This window comes from Barbus barbus, assembly GCF_936440315.1.
Source record: "Barbus barbus genome assembly, chromosome: 34".
NCBI classification, from domain to species: Eukaryota; Metazoa; Chordata; class Actinopteri; order Cypriniformes; family Cyprinidae; genus Barbus; species Barbus barbus.
Window position 1 is genome coordinate 15,420,294 of NC_136762.1, and position 20,262 is coordinate 15,440,555.

The 20,262-nt window shown below is 36.2% G+C and overlaps 2 protein-coding genes across 3 annotated transcripts in view; one reads left to right on the forward strand and one right to left on the reverse strand.

Annotated features, from left to right (window-relative positions):
• Positions 1–6,943, forward strand: part of LOC306854312 (protein-tyrosine sulfotransferase 1-like) — a 53,773-nt gene extending 46,830 nt beyond the window's left edge. Inside the window, exons 4-6 of one of the 2 annotated variants that reach the window (XM_079392208.1) lie at positions 3,184–3,234; positions 4,047–4,112; positions 5,091–6,943. In XM_079392208.1, coding sequence (XP_079248334.1) covers positions 3,184–3,234; positions 4,047–4,082 — 87 coding nt within the window. In that variant the 3' untranslated portion in view covers positions 4,083–4,112; positions 5,091–6,943. The remainder of the gene's footprint in view (positions 1–3,183; positions 3,235–4,046; positions 4,113–5,090) is intronic. The other variant, XM_079392209.1, reaches the window with a different exon arrangement.
• Positions 6,944–7,149: 206 nt separating this feature from the next.
• The window catches only part of LOC306854311 (small G protein signaling modulator 2-like), a 60,580-nt gene continuing 47,467 nt past the window's right edge, over positions 7,150–20,262 (reverse strand). Inside the window, exons 13-24 of the mRNA XM_079392207.1 lie at positions 19,040–19,199; positions 17,907–17,971; positions 17,655–17,800; positions 17,412–17,540; positions 15,917–16,099; positions 13,913–14,266; positions 13,048–13,172; positions 12,751–12,833; positions 10,425–10,534; positions 10,206–10,302; positions 9,918–10,085; positions 7,150–8,588 (exon numbers count right to left, since the gene is read on the reverse strand). Coding sequence (XP_079248333.1) covers positions 8,500–8,588; positions 9,918–10,085; positions 10,206–10,302; positions 10,425–10,534; positions 12,751–12,833; positions 13,048–13,172; positions 13,913–14,266; positions 15,917–16,099; positions 17,412–17,540; positions 17,655–17,800; positions 17,907–17,971; positions 19,040–19,199 — 1,709 coding nt within the window. The 3' untranslated portion in view covers positions 7,150–8,499. The remainder of the gene's footprint in view (positions 8,589–9,917; positions 10,086–10,205; positions 10,303–10,424; positions 10,535–12,750; positions 12,834–13,047; positions 13,173–13,912; positions 14,267–15,916; positions 16,100–17,411; positions 17,541–17,654; positions 17,801–17,906; positions 17,972–19,039; positions 19,200–20,262) is intronic.

A 20,262-nucleotide genomic window follows, 5' to 3' on the forward strand; every position in this document is an offset into this window, starting at 1 on the left:
CTGTTGGTGTATGACTGTCCTACCACAGTTGAATTCATCTTTGATGAACAGCTTTTGCTATTTCTGTGATATGGAACAGTGAGCACCAGCTCTTCTGCGGTTTCTTCCTCGCTCGGCTGCGTCTCTCGTCAGAGGCTACAGCAGGTTATTCTGGATGTGCTGCTGGGAGATCAGGACCGACGCTTCCTCTACCCGCGGATGAGACTCAGTCAGCTGCACAGATCTGTCAACATCCCTGTCTGCTCGCCACCTCTCATTGCTGACAGCAGTCTGAGCTACCATTAGGGATTAACCAGACCACCCTACTGTGTCTGAGCCATTACACTATAAGCTCTTTATACATGTCTGTACATAAGGGGGAAAGAAAACATTCGCTGTAAGTGGGCATCAGATGACAAGAAAGGTAATGCAATTTATATAAAAGTAGAAGAAACTATAAATGAAAAAAAAATAGTCTCTTATGCTCACCAAGGTTACATTTCTTTGATCAAAAGTAAAGTAAAAACAGTAAAATTGTTAAATATTGCAATTTACAAGTATTGTTTCCTATGATAAAATATATTCAAATGTAATTTATTCCTGTGATACAAAGCTGAATTTCCAGCAGTCATTACTGCAGTCTTCAGTGTCACATGATCCTTCAGAAACTACTTTAAGATGTTGATTTGTTTTTAAGAAACATTTCTTATTATCATATAGAAAACATCACAAAACAAAACCATTTTGTCCGGATTATTTGATGCATAGAAAGTTCAAATGAACAGTGTTAATTTTAAATCGAAATCGTTGTAACATTATACATGGCATTACTGTCACTTTTGATCAATGTAAGGGTCATCTTTGCGGAGTAAAATATAAATGTTTTCAAAAATCTTACTGACCACAAACTTTTGAACAGTTATACCTTGGCTTGAACTTAATTCTGTGGAACAAAAAATATGTTAGGCATACTGCACTCTGTTCCAAACAGAAAGCTATCAAAAGGCTTCAGAAGGGTTGTAATATAGTGATCAAATCATATGGACTGCTTGTACAGTTCTACAGATCCTACTCATTCATTTCGTCTTCATTCAAACAAAATGAATGAACCAGATCTAGTCACAAAATATGGGAGTCTTTCTCCTAACCATTGTTTGTTCTCTAGCCATGGTGATGTGACTTACGAATCCCCGCCTCTAGTGTAACATTCACAGGATTTAGTGTCGCTAACAGTCTTGGATGAGTGATAGATTATTACGAAATGGGAAACATTCGCGCCTTTCTCATCGCAAATGAATTCCACTCAGGCTCTGAACCGCAAGCTTGGCTAGCCAACTCGACTCAAACGAACTCACTTCCTTCTGCACCCACCGGCTGAACCCCCACCTCTTGACCCACCAGTAATACCAGCTCTCTTTAACCAGCGGCCTGGAGACTCCTCTCGGTAATTGGGTCTGAAGTCTTGCGTAACAGCTATATCCCACGGTTGAGCTGGCTGAGATGGGGAGAGTGAGCCAAATTCACTCATTTCCCCTTTACAAAAGAAACCCAAACACCCTCAGAAAAAAATACATATTTTTAAAATCAACTAGTTGTATTTAATCATGTGTATTGAGCCATTTAAAACTGTAAAGGCTGTTTCAGATTCTCTTGACCCTGATTATGCTTTTGAGGGCATTTACATAAGAATCGTAGTTAAAAAGAAAAATGGAACCGGATACTTTTTTTTTTTGACTGCAAGTTGGACTATTTTTTTCATGTTACACTGAGTAAAAGCAAAAAGACAAGACAAAGACACAACCTAATGGCAAATGTCCATCTGATTGTGTAATAAGGCTGAGTATCCATACAGATTTCCAGTTTTGATTCTGATTCACAGGCTCTTAATTCAGCTCGATTCGAAGATTCATTTGGGTATATTTCTGTATTTAATACACTGTTTGTTTTTTGCTTCAGAATCGGACTACAGTCTTATTTATTTTATTCACTTAAAGGAACTTATTCGTGAGAGTAATTTATTCATTCTTCAGAAGACTACATAGTTTGTACTGTATTTTTTGTTCACTAAAAGGATCTGGTTTGTAAGAGACATGTAATCATGAATCAGACTACCTTAGTCATGCTGAATGTTTTCGATTCACTGAAAAGAACTGGTTCATGAGTCATTTATTCATGAATCAGACTACAGTTTGTACCGTTTTTGTTTCAGACTGCATAGTTTGTGCTGTATTTTTATTCATTCACTAAAAAGAACTGGTTCGTAAGAGTCATTTATTCATGAACCAGACCACACAGTTTGTACTGTATATTTTTTGATTAACTTAAAAGAACTCCGGTTCGTATGAGTCAGCTGATCATGAATCAGATTACCTTAGTCATGCTGAATGTTTTTGATTCACTGAAAACAACAGTTTCATAAGAGTTTATTTATTCTTGAATTAAGTTGCACAAATGAATGAGTTGTTTATGAGAAAAACACCGTCATAGAGCTCCAGTAAGTGACAGCCCCAGCAGTAATGGATAAAGAGCTCAAGCTTCAGGTTTCTCAGTCTAGACCTGCCACAACGGAAAGTGTTTTGAAATAATGGCTCAATCTCCAAGTTGTCTGGCTTCTCATCAGGTCAGCGCTTCTTTCCTATGGCACGCAAACATACCCCAAAATGTTGCATGAGCTCCTCATTTGCAATTTCCTAAGCTTAGAAAGCCAGGAAATGAGATCAGCTGGATGAGTCTTAAATGCAGATTGTCATTCTCTCTGGAACAGATGTACCGGCTGCTTCTCATACCAGCATTCAGTCCAGCTCTCTTTTTATTCTCAGTCTTTCACTCTTTCTTTCATTCCTGGATAGAGCTTGTGAATTTTGAGAAGTTAGACACCCTGGGAATTGACACACAATATCCTCCTAGCAGCGCGAGAGAGCGGTTCACATAAGAGGACTCTGTTTTCCGTTCAGTGCGAGACTTTTCATTTGGCCATTACTGCTTTCTGGAGGCATATAAAACCGTTTGTATCGATGCTGTTTAGAAGGATGTTTTCAGAGATTAGAAAAGCTTCAGGTGGAGAAATAAAAACAGAAAAGGGAAGAATTTGAGCTTGAACTGTGTAATGAATGAGCAGTGCCCTCTGATTTGTGTGGAAAGACTGTAGTTCCTGTGTTTGCGCACAGTGTGACAGTCTCTAAAACCGGCTCTCTGTTTTTCCAGGTCTTTAAGGGTGAATTTCAGCTACCAGATTTTCTTAAAGAACAAACACAGGTATGTTAGATATTCTGCCTGTCCTTAAGCTCTCCATAAATTGATTTTGTTCTTCCTTTTTTTTCTGTAAATGAAACGGTGGTCATTTAATTCCCATCTGCTTCCACTTACTCTGATTCTTTGCTCTTCACGTAATTTCTGATCATAACGCTGGTTAATGCGGTGTCCTGTGCTCCTCTGATCTCATGTTTTCATCACATAGCTGTAGATCTGTGGCCTCATTTCAAATGCTCTTTCATAGTCATAGGCTGTTCTGCTGACTAGAAAAGAAGTCCTGTACTGCCCCCTCTTGGACAGATGATGGGAATGTTTTTGGGTGATTTTCTAGTATATCTTTGGTCATCAAAATATGAGTTAAAAAATAACTCATTTTATAAGAAAATTAACAAATCATGGTAGGTTTACAACTTAATATGAAGAAAATATTTTTCAATGAATATCTTAATTATGTTTTGAGTACAGTGAAAATGACAAATAGCAAAAAACATGTTTTGCCACCTTACTCATTCAGGAAAGGGGTGGCTTGCAAGAAGATCATATTTGTTTTCCAAAAAATTCAAAACCACTAGTTCATAGGGTGTTGAAAAGTTTATGAGGGTTTGAGTTGCTTTGGTTAAAAATCTATGACTAATGAATCACTAAATGCATATAAACATGAACTAATCGCATGCACTCTCATCAGAGATCTCAAGAAGAAATAAAAGCTAACATCACAACAATAGAAATACAGTGAAAAGTGTTGATTCATGCATTGCTCTAGGCTGTACTGTACTGTGTCCACACACGTGTAACACATGTTTCTCTTATCACAGCTTCAGAAGTCCCCAGAAAAGCCAAACCCAAGTTAGGAGGAGAAGACCAGAGCTTTATCAATAGAAGTGAGTTATTATCATCTTTACTGGCAAACTTTGCTCTCTAAAAACGTAAACAGGTTTGTGTAAGTAAATTGCTCAGTGCAAAGAAAGAGAAGTTATGGGAACCTGGTATTTCTTTTTTCATGTCTAATAGACATGAGCAAGTTCTTTGAAAAACATCTATGACGTTTGAAACATGTCTAGTCTTCATGCTCTGTTGACTATGGTTTCAATAATAATAAACATACATTTGCATAAAGCATCCATATTTATCCATGCCCATGCTGATTAGAGTATTAAAAACTAAATTAAGGTACATTTGGATGTGTGATTAAGTTGCGATTAATCACGAGTTAACTCATGACAGTCATGCGGTTAATTGCAATAAAAATAATTTAATTTAAAGTATTATTCCAGAAACAGACTTAAGTCTTAATATATTTGAACCATGTGGTTAAAAGTCAGACACATTCTTTGATACATTGGCATTTAGTATCATTTATTATTCATATTATTATTATTATTATTATTATTATTATTATTGTTACTAATAATAATAATAATAGTAATTTATTAATAATTTTATATTATATTGTTATAATTTATTAATGTATTATTAACAATAATAACAACAACAGTAATAATAATAATAATAATAATAATAGTATTTTGTTACCTGTATTTTAATTTCAACTTCCTATATAACATATTGAAATGTTATGTTGATGAATGGGGAAAAGATGATGGAAGTATGTTAATGGGAATAAAAAAAAGTGAAACATTTAAAAATAAACCTCTTTTTTTGCATTTTATATGTAGTCAAATCTATCAAAGAATGTGAGCGTATTCTGTGAATTTGAAGTCATTTAGCAATCAGACGTCTGGTTCCTGAGAGTGATTAGTATGTTGTATGTGTTGTGAAAGCATCATGATATTTGCTGGCATTCTGTCGCGTCAGTAGAGGTGAGGTGACGGAGCTGCTGTGTGCTTGCTCTGTTTCAGGGCTGAGTAGAAGCAGATGTCATGGGACCATGATGGACTTGCATCACCCCCGCTATGCAGGGACCTCCATGCATGGAAACACTTACACAAAAACACACACACACACACAGGCCTCTGGACCCGGACCACTCTTTGGAGGACAGTTTTGGCCTTTGATGTTGTACTGTAACAATTGTGGCCTAAGAATGTCATTGCTGAATTTTGTGTTTTCTTCTTCTTCTTTTTTTCCCACACTGTACTGTTTCATTAATTTTCCTGGCTACACAAACCTGTGATTCTGTTATAAGAAAATACAGTGGATTTAATTATCAGCAAGGAAATATTGATGGAGGAGCGTTAGCTTTAGATGACGCTATGTCATTTTTTGTTTTTGTTTTCATGCCTTTGTAATGTGCAATTCCTTGGGTACTGAATTATGTGCAAGACTTCAATCTTGTGTAGAGATAGACATGCATTTTGTTCTCTGCATTCATAATGGAGTGACCTTATGTACATTGAGAGCTGTAATAAATGAGCTGCCAGTGTTGAACAGAAGAGGCTCATTGACATTTTCTCCATTGGCAGAGAAGCGCACATCAGTGATGTTTGTTGTTGTTTTTACGATTGTTATTTTTGTACTTGCGTGTAAATCATAATTATGTACTCTTATTTCTTTCAATGAAATAAACCCCGAGCGCTGTTGGCAGCCAATGTGCTGATATTAGTCACATTCTTATATTAGTGGGCCCTCTAGTGTTTACTGTGATGCACTACACATTTTATGTGCTATTTCCATTATTTTATGTTTTAGATGAGACCGTTTAAAAGACACGATTATCTTCCAAGAGATTCAAAATGTACACTAAGTTTCTCTGCATATGAAAATGTTTTAATCTTTAGGAACGACTTTTTTTCCATAATACATGTACATTCAAGGTAAATGATACATCCGATACAGTACATACTTCATTCTGATGTTGGCGTCCAAACAAAAATGTACATATATATTTGAAACGTTTAGAAACCAGTGCACAACGTTGATAAGGGACATAACAGTCAACAAGTAACAAAGGTTTCCCACATTCAAATTGTACAGCGCTCCAGGTTAGCACAGTCTCTAAAACCAAAGTAAAAAATAGAGTCTGAAATACAGCTGACAGCCGTGTCCTCATAGAAATCCAGGGCTTTTCTCTTTATTTACAGTGCAATAATACACACATAAAGGAGGATAATAAATCTCACAGTAGAAATGAAAAGAAATGATTGGTCTTTTATACACCAAATCAACAGTCTTTGAGGTGTGGTTTAACATTGCACGTGTATGACAAGGATGAAGATGTTTTAGAGGCTTTGGTACATGAGCTCCTGCCGGAAGTAAACATCCTTCTCACTTGCCAAGAATTGAGGCAGTCACATCATAAGATCACTTCTCCCATAATCTCTGTCAGCTGTTAGAAAAGTTCAGTTGCTTTTTGTTTTGCGAGATTTCGGCTGTTTGGCATAGCATACTAGCATACTACTACTTCTGCAGTATACAGTATGCATACTAATGTGTGAATTTTCTGAATATGTGAAATACCCTGACGACCAAATGTGTAGTATATATCAGCACACTGCATGGAATATAATAGCCACACAATGCAAAGTGCTTGCCTTAACAGTCCACTTCCAATATTATATCATTGATTCTTTTGAAGAGAATGTCAAAAGTTAACATTTGAACTATAAATAAGCTTTTTTTCCAAAATGACGATTGAATGTCACACACTGCATATTGCAGTACTTGTTTGTTTCACATACTATTCAAGAAAATATCATTTGCAGTACTGTGTGAAGTATTCAGTTAGCTAGTATTTGATTCCAAACAGCCTTAGGCATTAATTACTTGGAAGATGGGGAAGGCTATATGGAAGTGAATTACACTTAAAAATGTGCAACTATTATGCAATGTTTCTTTAACAAGACACATTTGATGATAAACAACCATAATGTGGTAAAAGCAGGTCAAATGTAGTGGCATTTCTCATTTAAAATCCAATTTTTTGAACAGTCAGATCAGATCAAAAGTCGGGACATGATCAAAGTATATCATTTGCAAAATGACAAGTGTGATTAATCAGTAATAAAGATTGGATATGGAAATATGACAAGATTTATGTGTACTACTGTTTAAAAGATTGTGGTCAATAAGATTTGTTTTCATTTTTCTTTTTTTTAAGTATCTTATGCTTACCAATGCTGCATTTATTTGATTAAAAATAGCAATATTGTGAAATATTATCTTTAAAATGACTGGTTTCTGTTTGAATATATTTTAAAATGTAATTTATCCCTGTGATGCAAAGCTGAATTTCCAGCAGACACTACTCCTGTCTTTAGTGTCACATAACCTTTCAAAACTTATTTTATTATTAATGTTGAAAAGAGTTATGCTGCTTAATAGTTTTGTGGAAACCACACATACTGTACATACATTTTTTCAGGATTCTTTGAAAAATAGAAAGCATTTATTAGAAACAGAAATCTTTTGTAACATTATAAATATCTTTACTGTCACTTTTGATTAATTTAATACATCCTTGCTGAATAAAATGATCAAAAATCTCACTGACCCCAAACTTTTGAACAGTATATGCAGTGTGAACAAAGCCTGAAGGTAGTGAGCATCTAAAATGTGAATAATTCATCTCGTCACATCATGTGGAAGCAGTTTTCAGACCCCTGGAAGAGCCTGGACCCTTTCCAGACTTTAGGACACTGAGGGAAGTAGTGACCCCTGATAACACCTGTCAGTGAGGAGCATCACAGGTGTCATGGAGTGACAGATTCAAAGTGCAGACGTATGGACGCAGGTCGTGAAACGTGTTACAAAGGCAACATCAACTACTTTTATTCCGAGCTCATCGTCGTCATCACATCAACCGAAACATCGTACAGAAGTAAAGGGGCAATAGAGATGCTAAACGATAAAACAAGGCATAGAAATACTAGCACAAGGTTATTGGCACAGTCCTTTTGGTCACACACTGTTTGGACAACTTCTTCGTGGCTTAGTTAGTTATTATTTAAGGGAGCTATGCTCGACGCCGGTTTTTATTCATCGTGGAATACTTACTGTACATTTGACAGCCATTAGGGAAAGGAAACGGTTGTGCCCCTTGTACGAGGCTTCTCATTTCTTATAAAAGCAGATCTAAAAGGACCTGATTGGTGCGGTGTGTGCTGGAGGCATGTACAGCGAGAAAGGAAAAAAACCTCAGTCACAGTGTGCTCAAACACCACGAGCATGCAGACAACGCCAGGGTCTGACACAACGCATTCTGTGACAGGCAAACGATATTAAGAGTCGAGACAGATCCCGGGCGGTCTCAAGTCTTGAGGAGGAGATTTGGCCAGACGGGACTCGGTGGGCGGCAGCCTACTCTTATTCTCACTTGTTCTCGATAAGGGTCTGCACCTTGTGTACCAGCTCCCGCGCTATTCGGAGGATGTGCTGCACGTCGTGGCGCTCGGCCATCTCTGTTAGAGAAGAACACAAACAATACAATTAATCAATAGACTGATACTTTCACATGGCCACATGCTGCATTTCCGGTTTAAAACTCAGTGTCGTGCTGTGATATTTTAAAGCTGAAGTTTGCTGGTAAAACATCTCTTACTAAGGGTTCTTAAACTAGCGTTCAAGGATTCCCAGGGGGCTGCAAGGAGGTGCTGGAGGGTCAGCAAAAATGTATTTTATAAGGGATACCAAAGTTAGTGTGTTAATGTAAATATTAATTTTAAATATATTTAATGCATTTGAACACATTTGCAGTTTTTTATATTGCTATTTCATTCTGCTTTTTAAGGACTCAAGCTGAAGGTCATTTATTGAGAAGTGCTATAAAAATACATATGAATTTAATTATATTAAAAACGTTCCTTTTCAGGTTTATACATCTCATATTACTGTAATACTGGGTAGAAAAAAAGAACATTTAATTGAAAGTATTTTCTTTTATCTTTTGTAAAATTATAAGATAAAAGGCAATTATTTAATTTAGGAAACAACATTTATAGTAGCAACCTTTATATTCTTATTATTTTTTAATTTGATTTTAATTGTGTGTGTGTATATATATTATAATTTTTTTTTTTTACATAGCAAAAATATAGCTGACTTTTTGTTTTAGAAGGGGGTATTTTACAAAATGTCATATTAAAAACTAAATTCTAAAAACATTAAAAACTAAATTCTGAAATATTTGAAGATACTATACTATATTTAAATAGTATATAGTAAATATACTATATTTCAATAGTCAGTAACAGTCAGTAAGATTTATAAGTAAATGAATTAATACTTTTATTTAGTAGGCGCACATTAAATTGATGAAAAGTGACAGTAAAGATGTAATGTTACAAACAACTTCTATTTCAAATTAATGCTGTTCTTTTGAACTTTATATTAATCAAGGAATCCTAAAAAATACATTACAGTTTCCAGAAACAATTTAAGCAGAAATATCAGAATGATTTCTAAAGATAATGTGACACTGCACACTGGAGTAATGATGCTGAAAATTCAGCTTTGCATCACAGAAATAAATTAAATTGAAAAATATATTAAAATAGAAAATAGTTAATTTAAATTGTAATATTTTTTCACAATTTTACTGTATCTTTGTTTTTACTTTTGTTGCTTACAAAAAAAACAAAACAAAAAAAAAAGTTATAACACACTACTACTTTTGAAAGTTGGCTCAACCAATGGCGTGTGTTTGGGGTGGAGCTCTTCATTTTGTTTAATCGATGAAAGGCAGGGAGTGTGTTTGTAAAATCTGAAAACAGTCACTTCAGTTTACTCACCATTAAAGAACTTGATGATATCAGTGAAGTCCATGTTGTTGTCCAGGATAATGTCCCTGTACACCTCAACCAAGGCCAGTGCAATGAACAGGACAAAGTGCTTGGAGGAGATGCGAGGGGCGACCCAGATGACCTCCCATACCGCAAACACATCCTCATAGAGTAGCTCTGACACAGACACACATGATACACAGGAAGTTAAGCAATGAAGGTACAATCTGAGATACAGCATCTTCACTGTGTTTGATAACACACAGGCTCCATTTCAGTGTCTGAAAGAGACCTCACCTCTTTTGAAGTCCAGGAGGAACCAGCGGTAGCAGAAGTAAAAATGGGTGTAATCTCCATTCTGATGCATGAGCTCAAACAACTCTGAGTCAAGGATCTGAAAAAAAGAAAAAAACTTAATGTTCAGAACTCATGATGTCACAGATGGCATCAGAAGAACAGACGAATCACAGCACTGACTCAGGCAGGAAGAAGAAGAAAGGTCATGTGTCATGTTACCTGTATTAGTGACCTCATATTGGCAAAATGAGTGTCCATGACTCCTCCGGTAGGGAAATTCTGACTCATCCTTTTCATTAGCTGAGTGAAACAGCTGTAGGCCAAGCACTCTTTAGAGGGGGTAAAATAAGAAGAGAACATAATTGTAAAAATAGTATATTTCATATGTAATTTTAACCGAAAATGTTCATGTTTAAAATAGTTTCTAATATAAAAATATGTTACATAACATTTAAATACATAAAATTAGGCCAAGCACTTCAGAAGGGGTATTTTATAATAATATTTTATTTTACATAGACTTTAATCTGAATTCTTAATATTGGCAAATGATTTATATATATATATATATATATTTTTTTAGTGGTGTCAAACGATTAATCCAGTACCGCCGATCCCTATATGGAGAGTACACAGTTTACGTAGGGCACCAACTCCCGGGGGGTCACCATCCCAGTTGCTCAAAAATAAAATAAAAATACGTGATGCGCCATTCCCGTATCCGCGACCACTCGCACCTGATGTTTGCGGCTAAATGCAGATGATCATAATTGATGGACAACTATGCCCGTGAAAAGACATCAGTAATCCGGCGCCGAGAAAAAAAATAAATAAAAGATGAAAACGAAGCCCGCACGTCACTTTCAGGTATAGGCTACATTCATAATCAGAGAAGTATTAAGATAATATGTATTTTTTTTTGTGGTAAACACAGACCTAAGCCAATAACAGCCTTTAAAATGACTAAAAATGCATTATATAAAAACAGTAAGTCAAACCCTGCTGAAAAAAAAACAATATAGACAATCACAGAAAATTGTAACACCATCACAAATTAATCACAAATAAATCACAAATGCCATTACAAACCATCAACTTTTAACCATTAAAACCATAAAAAAACATGTTTTGGAACATATTCCATTAGGATTTATTGGTTTTAACAAGCCACCAATAGAAGGTGACCAATTACCAGTAGAGACCAACAAGCTCCATTACAGTTTCCATTAAAACCAATCACAAATTTTGTGATGGTGTCTATTGTTTTTTTCAACATTACATGTTATTACAAATGCCTGCAAAGGGAGCCAAAGGCCTAGTCATTGCTGCTGTTATACTTACAGGACGATCAAGTCCTTGTTTAATAGGCTATTGACCAAACATTTAATTAAAATATCCATTTAATCTTTCATTTTTGACCACCTTTTTGCTATAGATGACACAGCCTCTATAATTTCTTCAACAAAAAACATATGGACATCCCTTACAAAAATTAACCATGGTTTTCGTAGTAAAACTGCTTAACTTTCTTTTGCGTGATTTCTTAATGCTTGAGACCATAAAATCAATCAGACAACTGTATTACTGCCATATGGTAACTGTCTAGAGCTACAATTGTCATTTGTAAATAATAAAATTTAATTACAATTTATTTACTTTTATATTTTATTAAAGTTCTATTTTGACCCCTATGGTAGGTGTTTTTTTTTACTTCCATGATATTTGAGGGAGGGGGCACAACAATAAAATCCTGCTTAGGGCACCCATTTGGCCAGCAGGAGCCCTGGATTAATCGCATAAAAAAAAAAAAAAAAAAAAAAAAAAAAAAAAAACTTTTGGCCACATAATCTTTGTGTGTGTGTGTGTGCTTTGTTTGTTTATAATGTATATATAAATACACACACATACATGTAAATATTTAAGAGAAATTGGTAATGTTTATATATTAAATATATTTATATATATTATAAATTATATGATTATAAATATATAGATGTAAATACATGTAACTATTTTCAAAATATATACTGTATGTGTGTGCTTTTATATATACGTAATAAATATACACAGTACACACAACATATATTATGTAAACAAAAACTTATTTTGGATGTGATTAATCGTTTGTCAGCACTAATATATATATGTAAATTGACGAACGAACGATAGATATATACACATACATGTTTTAAATAGTCCTTTTGTGCAACAAATTAATTTAATGTAAATCAAAACTTAATTTTTGATTAGCAATATGAATTGCTAATAATTTAATTTGGGCAACCTTAAAGGCAATTTTCTGCACCCTCAGATTCCAGATTTTCAATTAGTTGTATCTCAGCCACATATTGTCATATCCTGACAAACCATACATCAATGGAAAGCTTGTTTATTCAGCTTTCAGATGATGTATAAATCTCAATTTCTGAAAATGTACCCTTATTTTTGGTCCAGGGTCACCTATAATAAATATACAAGTCAAGGACGTGAAACATTTTAAGAAGTCTGTTTGTCAATTATGTTTCAGTGTCTAAGTCTCACTCACCATCATCCAGAATGACCATCAGTGGGGCTAGAAGGTCACACATGCCTTGCACATAGCCAATCTCCAGATGTTCCCACACGTAACTGGATCATAAAACAAGGACAAAGACATGAGAGACTGAGGTAGAATGAGCCTCAGTTCAGCCAATTTAGAAAATTAGTTACAGTCTGTGATTTATGTTTCAATTAATCTAACAGACTGACTGATTTGAAATTCAATGAGCTGCTATTCTGAGAGACACACACAGCCGAATGAGAAGACAACAGATCACAGAGATCAACACGGTCCTCTACTGACCTGCACATGATGTTTCGCAGTTTCTCCAGGTTGCTGGTAGTGAAGTAATAGTAGTTACGATCACAGCGCTGGACGTCTTTGTCTATTCTGTGCAAGTTCAGTGCCACCTTGTCCAACAGCTCAATCTACTCACATTGACAAAACAATTGACCAGAATTAATCATTGGTCTTTACAATTTTGACTGTGATAAATGTAGATCTGTAATGGTGTATCAGCTTAAAGGGATAGTTCACCCAAAAATGAAAATTCTGTCATTAATTACTCACCCTCATGTCATTCCAAACCCATAAGACCTCCATTCATCTTCAGAACACAAATTAAGATATTTTTTATGAAATCCGAGAGCTTTCTGACGCTGCATAGACAGCAAAGGTACTACCATGATCAAGGTCCAGAAAGGTAGTAAGGGCATCGTTAAAATAGTCCATGTGACATCAGTGGTTCAACCATAATTTTATGAAGCTACGAGAATACTTTTTGTGAGCAAAGAAAACAAAAATAACAACTTTATTCAACAATTTGTCTCTTCCGCATCACCCTGGTGCCATTTTGGAGAGTATCACGACGCATGTGCGTGCTTTGATCTGAACATAAACAACGTTACTCTCCAAAATGGCTAACTTAAGTCATTATTTTTGTTTTCGTAAAATTACGGTTGAACCACTGATGCCACATGGACCATATTAATGATGAAAATGACCCTATGCAGGGTCAAAAAGCTCTCGGATTTCATCAAAAATATCTTAAATTTATGTTCCAAAGATGAATGAAGGTCTTACGGGTTGGAAATGACATGAGGCTGAGTAATTAATGACAATTTTCATTTTTGGGTGAGCTATCCCTTTAAACAGCGCATTCATGTACCGTATAAGAGGAGAAGGATGGTACAGTTCCCTCAGTGGTGGTTGTGAGTTTGTCCAGCTGACTGCAGAGATTGTCCTCAATCGGAGCGTCCCGTCCACCCTGCTCCTCCAATACTCCAGTGGGTGTAATGTCCCCCTCCATGCTTTGTCCGTCATCGATGCTGGACATGATTTGGGAATGTCCAGACGCAACGGAGTAGTTCCTAGAAGAGGGCAGACCTGAGTCTGGAGAGTCAAACTCCACCAGTGGCCTCTCGTCTGGGGCTAGCATGGCCGGGGTAACCACAGTGGTTAAAATGGGATTACATGAGTTGCCGTGACCTCCTGCCTCAGGCTCATCCACAGACATGAATACCTAAAGTGCGAGAAGAGATGGGATGGATGGGATATGATGTAGGAGTGTAAGAAAATATCGATACACGTGAATATCGCAATATTTTGTTTGGCGATACTGTATCGATTCGAAACGGAATATCGATATAAAAAAAAAATTTAATAAAAAAAATCATACAGGATTCATGGCAGTATGCGTTTCGTTTTGAGTTCATATCCCGACCGCTAGAGAGCGGTCTTCATCTCTGAATTTAAACAGCGATATACTAGCATTAGAGCACGCCGCTAATGTTAGCGTTAATATAGTTTGCTGGCAGGAGGATGAAAGAATTGTTCCAGTTCTCGTATCTGTGTACAAAGCGGAAGTGTGGCGTCATTTGGGCTTTTGTGGTAATGTCCGCCCCGGGACCGCGACGTGAGCGCCATCTCGGTTCCGCCGTTTGCTGCGGGGTGCGGCGGGTGGTAGTGTCGCTGCGCGGCTGCAGCTTTTCTCTCGTGTTGGGTGCGTTTTGTGCAGTTGGGGCGGTGCTTGCGTCGCAGTCTCGACGATTCCACGCGGAACATAAATACAAACTGAAAAACCTGTGAAATCCAAGTTGAAAGGATCTGAGAATGTTCAACATCTGTATTTATTTTATTGTTTTACAATTGTTAGCAAGCACTTCTTTTCATTGATACTAAGCAGATGTAATTTTTTGTTCAGATCAAAATGTTATGATATTGTATATTACAATTGTAAACTTAAACTGTGAACCTTTAAAGCAGGGTCTAAAAATATATATGGTCTTTTTTATAAAATACATTTTATACATACATTTAACTCAAGAATCATGCAAGCACTTTAATTTCCCCCCTTTACTCGTACTTTACAAAAAGTGGTTCAATAATGTTGAATGTTATAGGGAATGTTATAGGGACTGATTATTGCAAATGCAGATCCCAGTGTGTTCTGGTTAAACTATTTTTATTTGTTTATTGCTAAGGTTTGCATATTGTGGTGTGCTCTTAATGACAGCTTTCCTAAAAATATATCCTATTCCTAAAATAAGAAACATTCCAATATATATCGCCTTGCTTACAGTATCGCAATATCGTATCGCAACCCCTGTATCGTGATATGTATCATATCGCCAGATTCTTGCCAATACACAGCCCTAATATGATGACACAACATAATGCTAGATTTACCTTATGCTATCTAGAATTCGAGTGTTGAAACATGAAATCAAAAAATATTTTATACAATATTTGTGTTTGCTCAAAGTATTGAACAGCTAGCTTAGCAACATGCTAACATGATAAATAACACATTTCATTCAATACTCAAAAGTATTGAAATGTTAAATAAAAAACTGTTTTACAAAATATCAAAATGTGGCATGTATGTTTATCCATACTTATGTTCTGAGCAGTATTGAAATAAATAATAATAATAATAAAAACACAAACAAACAAAAAACAGTAGTTGTGTTTACTGTTATCAAAGTATTGACCAATCAGCATAGCAACATGCTAATAACAAACTATACTGAAATTAACTGCAAGTAAGAAAGGAAACTGTGTTATGTGTTATTCTGTGAGTGATAGGATGTTGCCTATGTAGACAGCAAGGCAGCTTGCTAGGTTTGTAAGTAAATAACCTATACTTACTTAAACAGAGCTTGCGACTGACCTCGTTGCTAATGGTGGAGTCCCTATGGATGAGTCTGAGGACGTGGCTGTCTATACTGCTCCCTGATGACAACTTGGCAAAGATGGCTGACTGCATCTCTTTTTCCCGCTGCTTCACAATGACCTCACATGCCTTCCACTCCCTCATAACCTGCTGATACCTTGCTGTGATCTTCTCGTCAATCTACGAAACACACAAGGGCACATCTGAAATTTAGCACATACACTCATGGCCACTTTATTAGGCACACCTGTTCAATTGCTTGGTAACACAAATTGCTAATTAGACAATCACATGGCAGCAACTCAATGCATTTAGTCATCTAGATGTGGTGAAGACGACTTGCTGAAGTTCAAACCGAGCATCAGAATGGGGAAGAAAGGGGATTTAAGTGACTTTGAACATGGAATGGTTGTTGGTGCCAGACAGGCTGGTCTGAGTATTTCAAAAACTGCTGATCTACTGGGATTTTCACGCACAACCATCTCTAGGATTTACAGAGAATGGTCCAAAAAAGAGAAAATATCCAGTGAGCAGCAGTTGTGTGGACAAAAATGCCTTGTTGATGTCAGAGGTCAGAAGAGAATGGGCAGACTGGTTAGAGATGATAGAAAGGCAACAGTAACTCAAATAACCACTCGTTACAACCAAGGTAAGCAGAATACCATCTCTGAACGCACAACACGTCGAACCCTGAAGAAGATGGGCTACAGCAGCAGAAAACCACACCGGGTGCCGCTCCTTTCAGCTAAGAACAGGAAACGGAGGATACAATTCACACAGGCTCATCAAAATTGGACAATAGAAAATTGGAAAAACGTTGCCTGGTCTGATGAGTCTCGATTTCTGCTGCGACATTCAGATGGCAGGGTCAGAATTTGGCGTAAACAACATGAAAGCATGGATCCATCCTGCCTTGTCTCAACGGTTCAGGCTGGTGGTGGTGGTGTAATGGTGTGGGGGATATTTTCTTGGCACACTTTGGGCCCCTTAGTAACATTGAGCATTGTTTAAACACCACAGCCTACCTGAGTATTGTTGCAGACCATGTCCATCCCTTTATGACTACAGTGTACCCATCTTCTGATGGCTACTTCCAGCAGGATAATGCATCATGTCACAAAGCTCAAATCATCTCAGACTGGTTTCTTGAATATGACAATGAGTTCACTTTACTCAAATGGCCTCCACAGTCACCAGATCTCTGTCCAATAGAGCACCTTTGGGATGTGGTGGAACGGGAGATTCACATCATGGATGTGCAGCCAACAAATCTGCAGCAACTGCGTGATGCTATCATGTCAATATGGACCAAAATCTCTGAGGAATGTTTCCAACACCTTGTTGAATCTATGCCACGAAGAATTAAGGCAGTTCTGAAGGCACAAGGGGGTCCAACCCGGTACTAGCAAGGTGTACCTAATAAAGTGGCCGGTGAGTGTACATCACACAGAACAAACTATTGTGACAAAGAAGTGTACTTATAAAACTTTACCTGAGCCATGTCTTTCTTGTCCATCCCAAACTTGTAGTGACCGAGCAGAAATGGCCATACCTCCTTTCTGATCTCATGCTCCACCCCTCCATAGTAAACCAACCTCAGCAGCTCCAGCTCCTTATAATTCTGGCAAGAGAGAAAAAGGGACAGATGGAGACAGCGGGACTACTGCAACCTACGGTACATGTCACTGACAGCTAGTACCCTCTAGTGACCGGAGCTGAAGAGTACTAGGCTAACCTTACAGTCTTTCTGATATTTACTCCACACATCTTTGCTGAGCCCTCCAGAGGCTTCACAGGGCTTGTCTGGAGGGACAATGTTGTGATTGACCAGTGCTGAAAGGTGCGTCCTCACAGTGGACAGGTGCCGACAGTAGGCCAGCCCTACAGATGGACAAGTGGCATAAGAGCATTACAGCACTGTATGCACAGCTGAGGGTGTTTTATACTAATTGATATGAAAAATTGCACAGATTTTCTTTGGACTTACAGCCATAAAACGCTCGAGACACAATCTGTCTCTTCATATTTTGGCACAGCATCTTCAGTGGAATACTGGACACAGAAGGGAAACATCCGTTACATCTTTCAATACAGGAAGACTAGTCAGATGCTTTTGCAAAAATATATGCAAACTACAGCCAAATTGCATATATATTGCACTCATTAAAATATTTAACATATGGTTGTTGTTGTTTTTTAATTTGGGTACTTATATCCCAGGGATTTTAACTTTTTTCTTTTGCTAATATAAAAGTCACTTTAAAAATACTCCAAGCTGTTTTTGTATCAGTTTTAAAATTTACATCTTAAAAAATTAAAATCCATTGACAACAAAAACAAACGAAGAAAAACTATTTAATTATTTATTGTGTGATAATGATTTATCTAAATCTTTCCAAAAAAAAAAAAAAAACAGACAGCCAGATGTGACATCATTCTTGCTATAACGAACAATATTAATATTAATAAAGTTTTCACTATGGTTAGTCTCAGAGTAATGACCTTAAGATGGAACATATACATAATTATTTCAATATACTGGAAATGACAGTAGGGTGATATTTTATAAGTGTAAGAATATTATTTATTTGTACATATTTAGGATGCATAAAATGCTGAACAAGAAAACGTTGTCTGCCATTTTATTCCAAAAAAGTAAAAAATGTCTTTTCCACCACTTAACAACACAAAATGGTGGAAACGACAATATTATACAAGATTTAATAAGATTATTATATACTCTATAAGATTTACTTTAACCTAATATGCATTATATTGACCAAACATAACAGTAAAGATAATCTTTAATGTAACAGAATATTTCCATTTCAAATAAATGCTGTTCTTATAAATTTCGATTCATCAAAGAATCCAGTAATATAATTAACCATGGTTTTTTAACACTTATAATAATTATAAATGTTTCTCTTGAGCACCAAATCAGGACATTAGAATGAATTCTGGAGGATCATGTGACACTGAAGACTGTACTGAAAATTAATTTGATGTAATTTAATTAGATATTACATTTGTATTACAATACAAAACAGTTGTATTCAATTGTATAAATAATTTACAATATTCCTGTTTTTATTGTGTTTTTTAACAAATAAAACTCACCGGTCATGCGTGCAGGTACAGCTTGCTGGAAGCTCGACAGAAGCGTTGCTGCCCCCAGTGGAGCAGGACAGACAAGATGACATATGACTGGTGCACTCTCCCTGCTGCCATGACAACGGGCTGCCGCCAAAACCCTGCATCTCCATCATGTCCCCGTGGTCTATTAGGGCGTGGGAGTGGAATAGACAGAAAAGAGGCAGAGCGAGAGAAAGAGAGAGGAAATAAGAGATGAATAAGCAAACATGAAACCTGCTCTAGTAACCTGCATTTGAAGAACATATTTGAGATATATGACTAGTAATATTACTAGGATCATTGAAAATGGGCATTTTCTTTCTTCTCAGAGCTACTCTACAATAAGAAGCTGTTGTACGGTGGAAAGCTGCCATATGGGAATTCATTTCACATCCTAGACACCATAATACATCTCTTAGCTGGACTGGAATGGCCATAAAGCATCTTATTCAGCTCAAAAGCCTCAGATTCACTGAATTTCAGGCCTCAGCTCAACCATGAGATAATTAAGGAAGAGTAAAATGCATCCTAAACTGCATTTTAATATATCTGATTTGAATGTTTTATATGTTTAGCAATTTGTTCATTTTGAATGATATGTATATTAGGGCTGTCAATAAATTAAAGAAATTCATTACATTGATTAAATTGTATATCATGTAATTAAAATGAAATACATTTACTCATATCAATTTTGATTGATTTTGATTAAAGACATTATTTTGGGAGATGCGAATAGCTTAATAGACATTAAGAAAAGTGTCTGTAGATGTTGTTAAATGTGTTTTATTTCCAACTATCTGTTTATCCATAGGGGCCATTTACACACAACTTGCTTTTGCATTATGTCTACAGTTTTTTTTGTTTGTTGTTTTTTTATATTAGTTTCTGTACGAATGTGAAACAGTAGAATCAAGTCTTGCTGTTTTTTTAGCATCTCTCGCCATGAGCACTGCAATTTTAAGACACCATATATATCTTCAGTTCAAAGTAGTTTGGCTTTTTAAATGTCTTGATATCCCTTTCTTCTGCCCAATTCTATTGTTTTTTTCATGTAAGAACACATTGCCTGCACTCCATAAGTGTGGTTTGCCAAAAAGGGTAGCCTAAAGGTTGTACTTTAAGCTAGAACTGCTCTGTTTAACGTATAGGTGGGGGAACAATTAACTGCATATTTTGTTCTTTTTAAAATAATACCACTAAACATA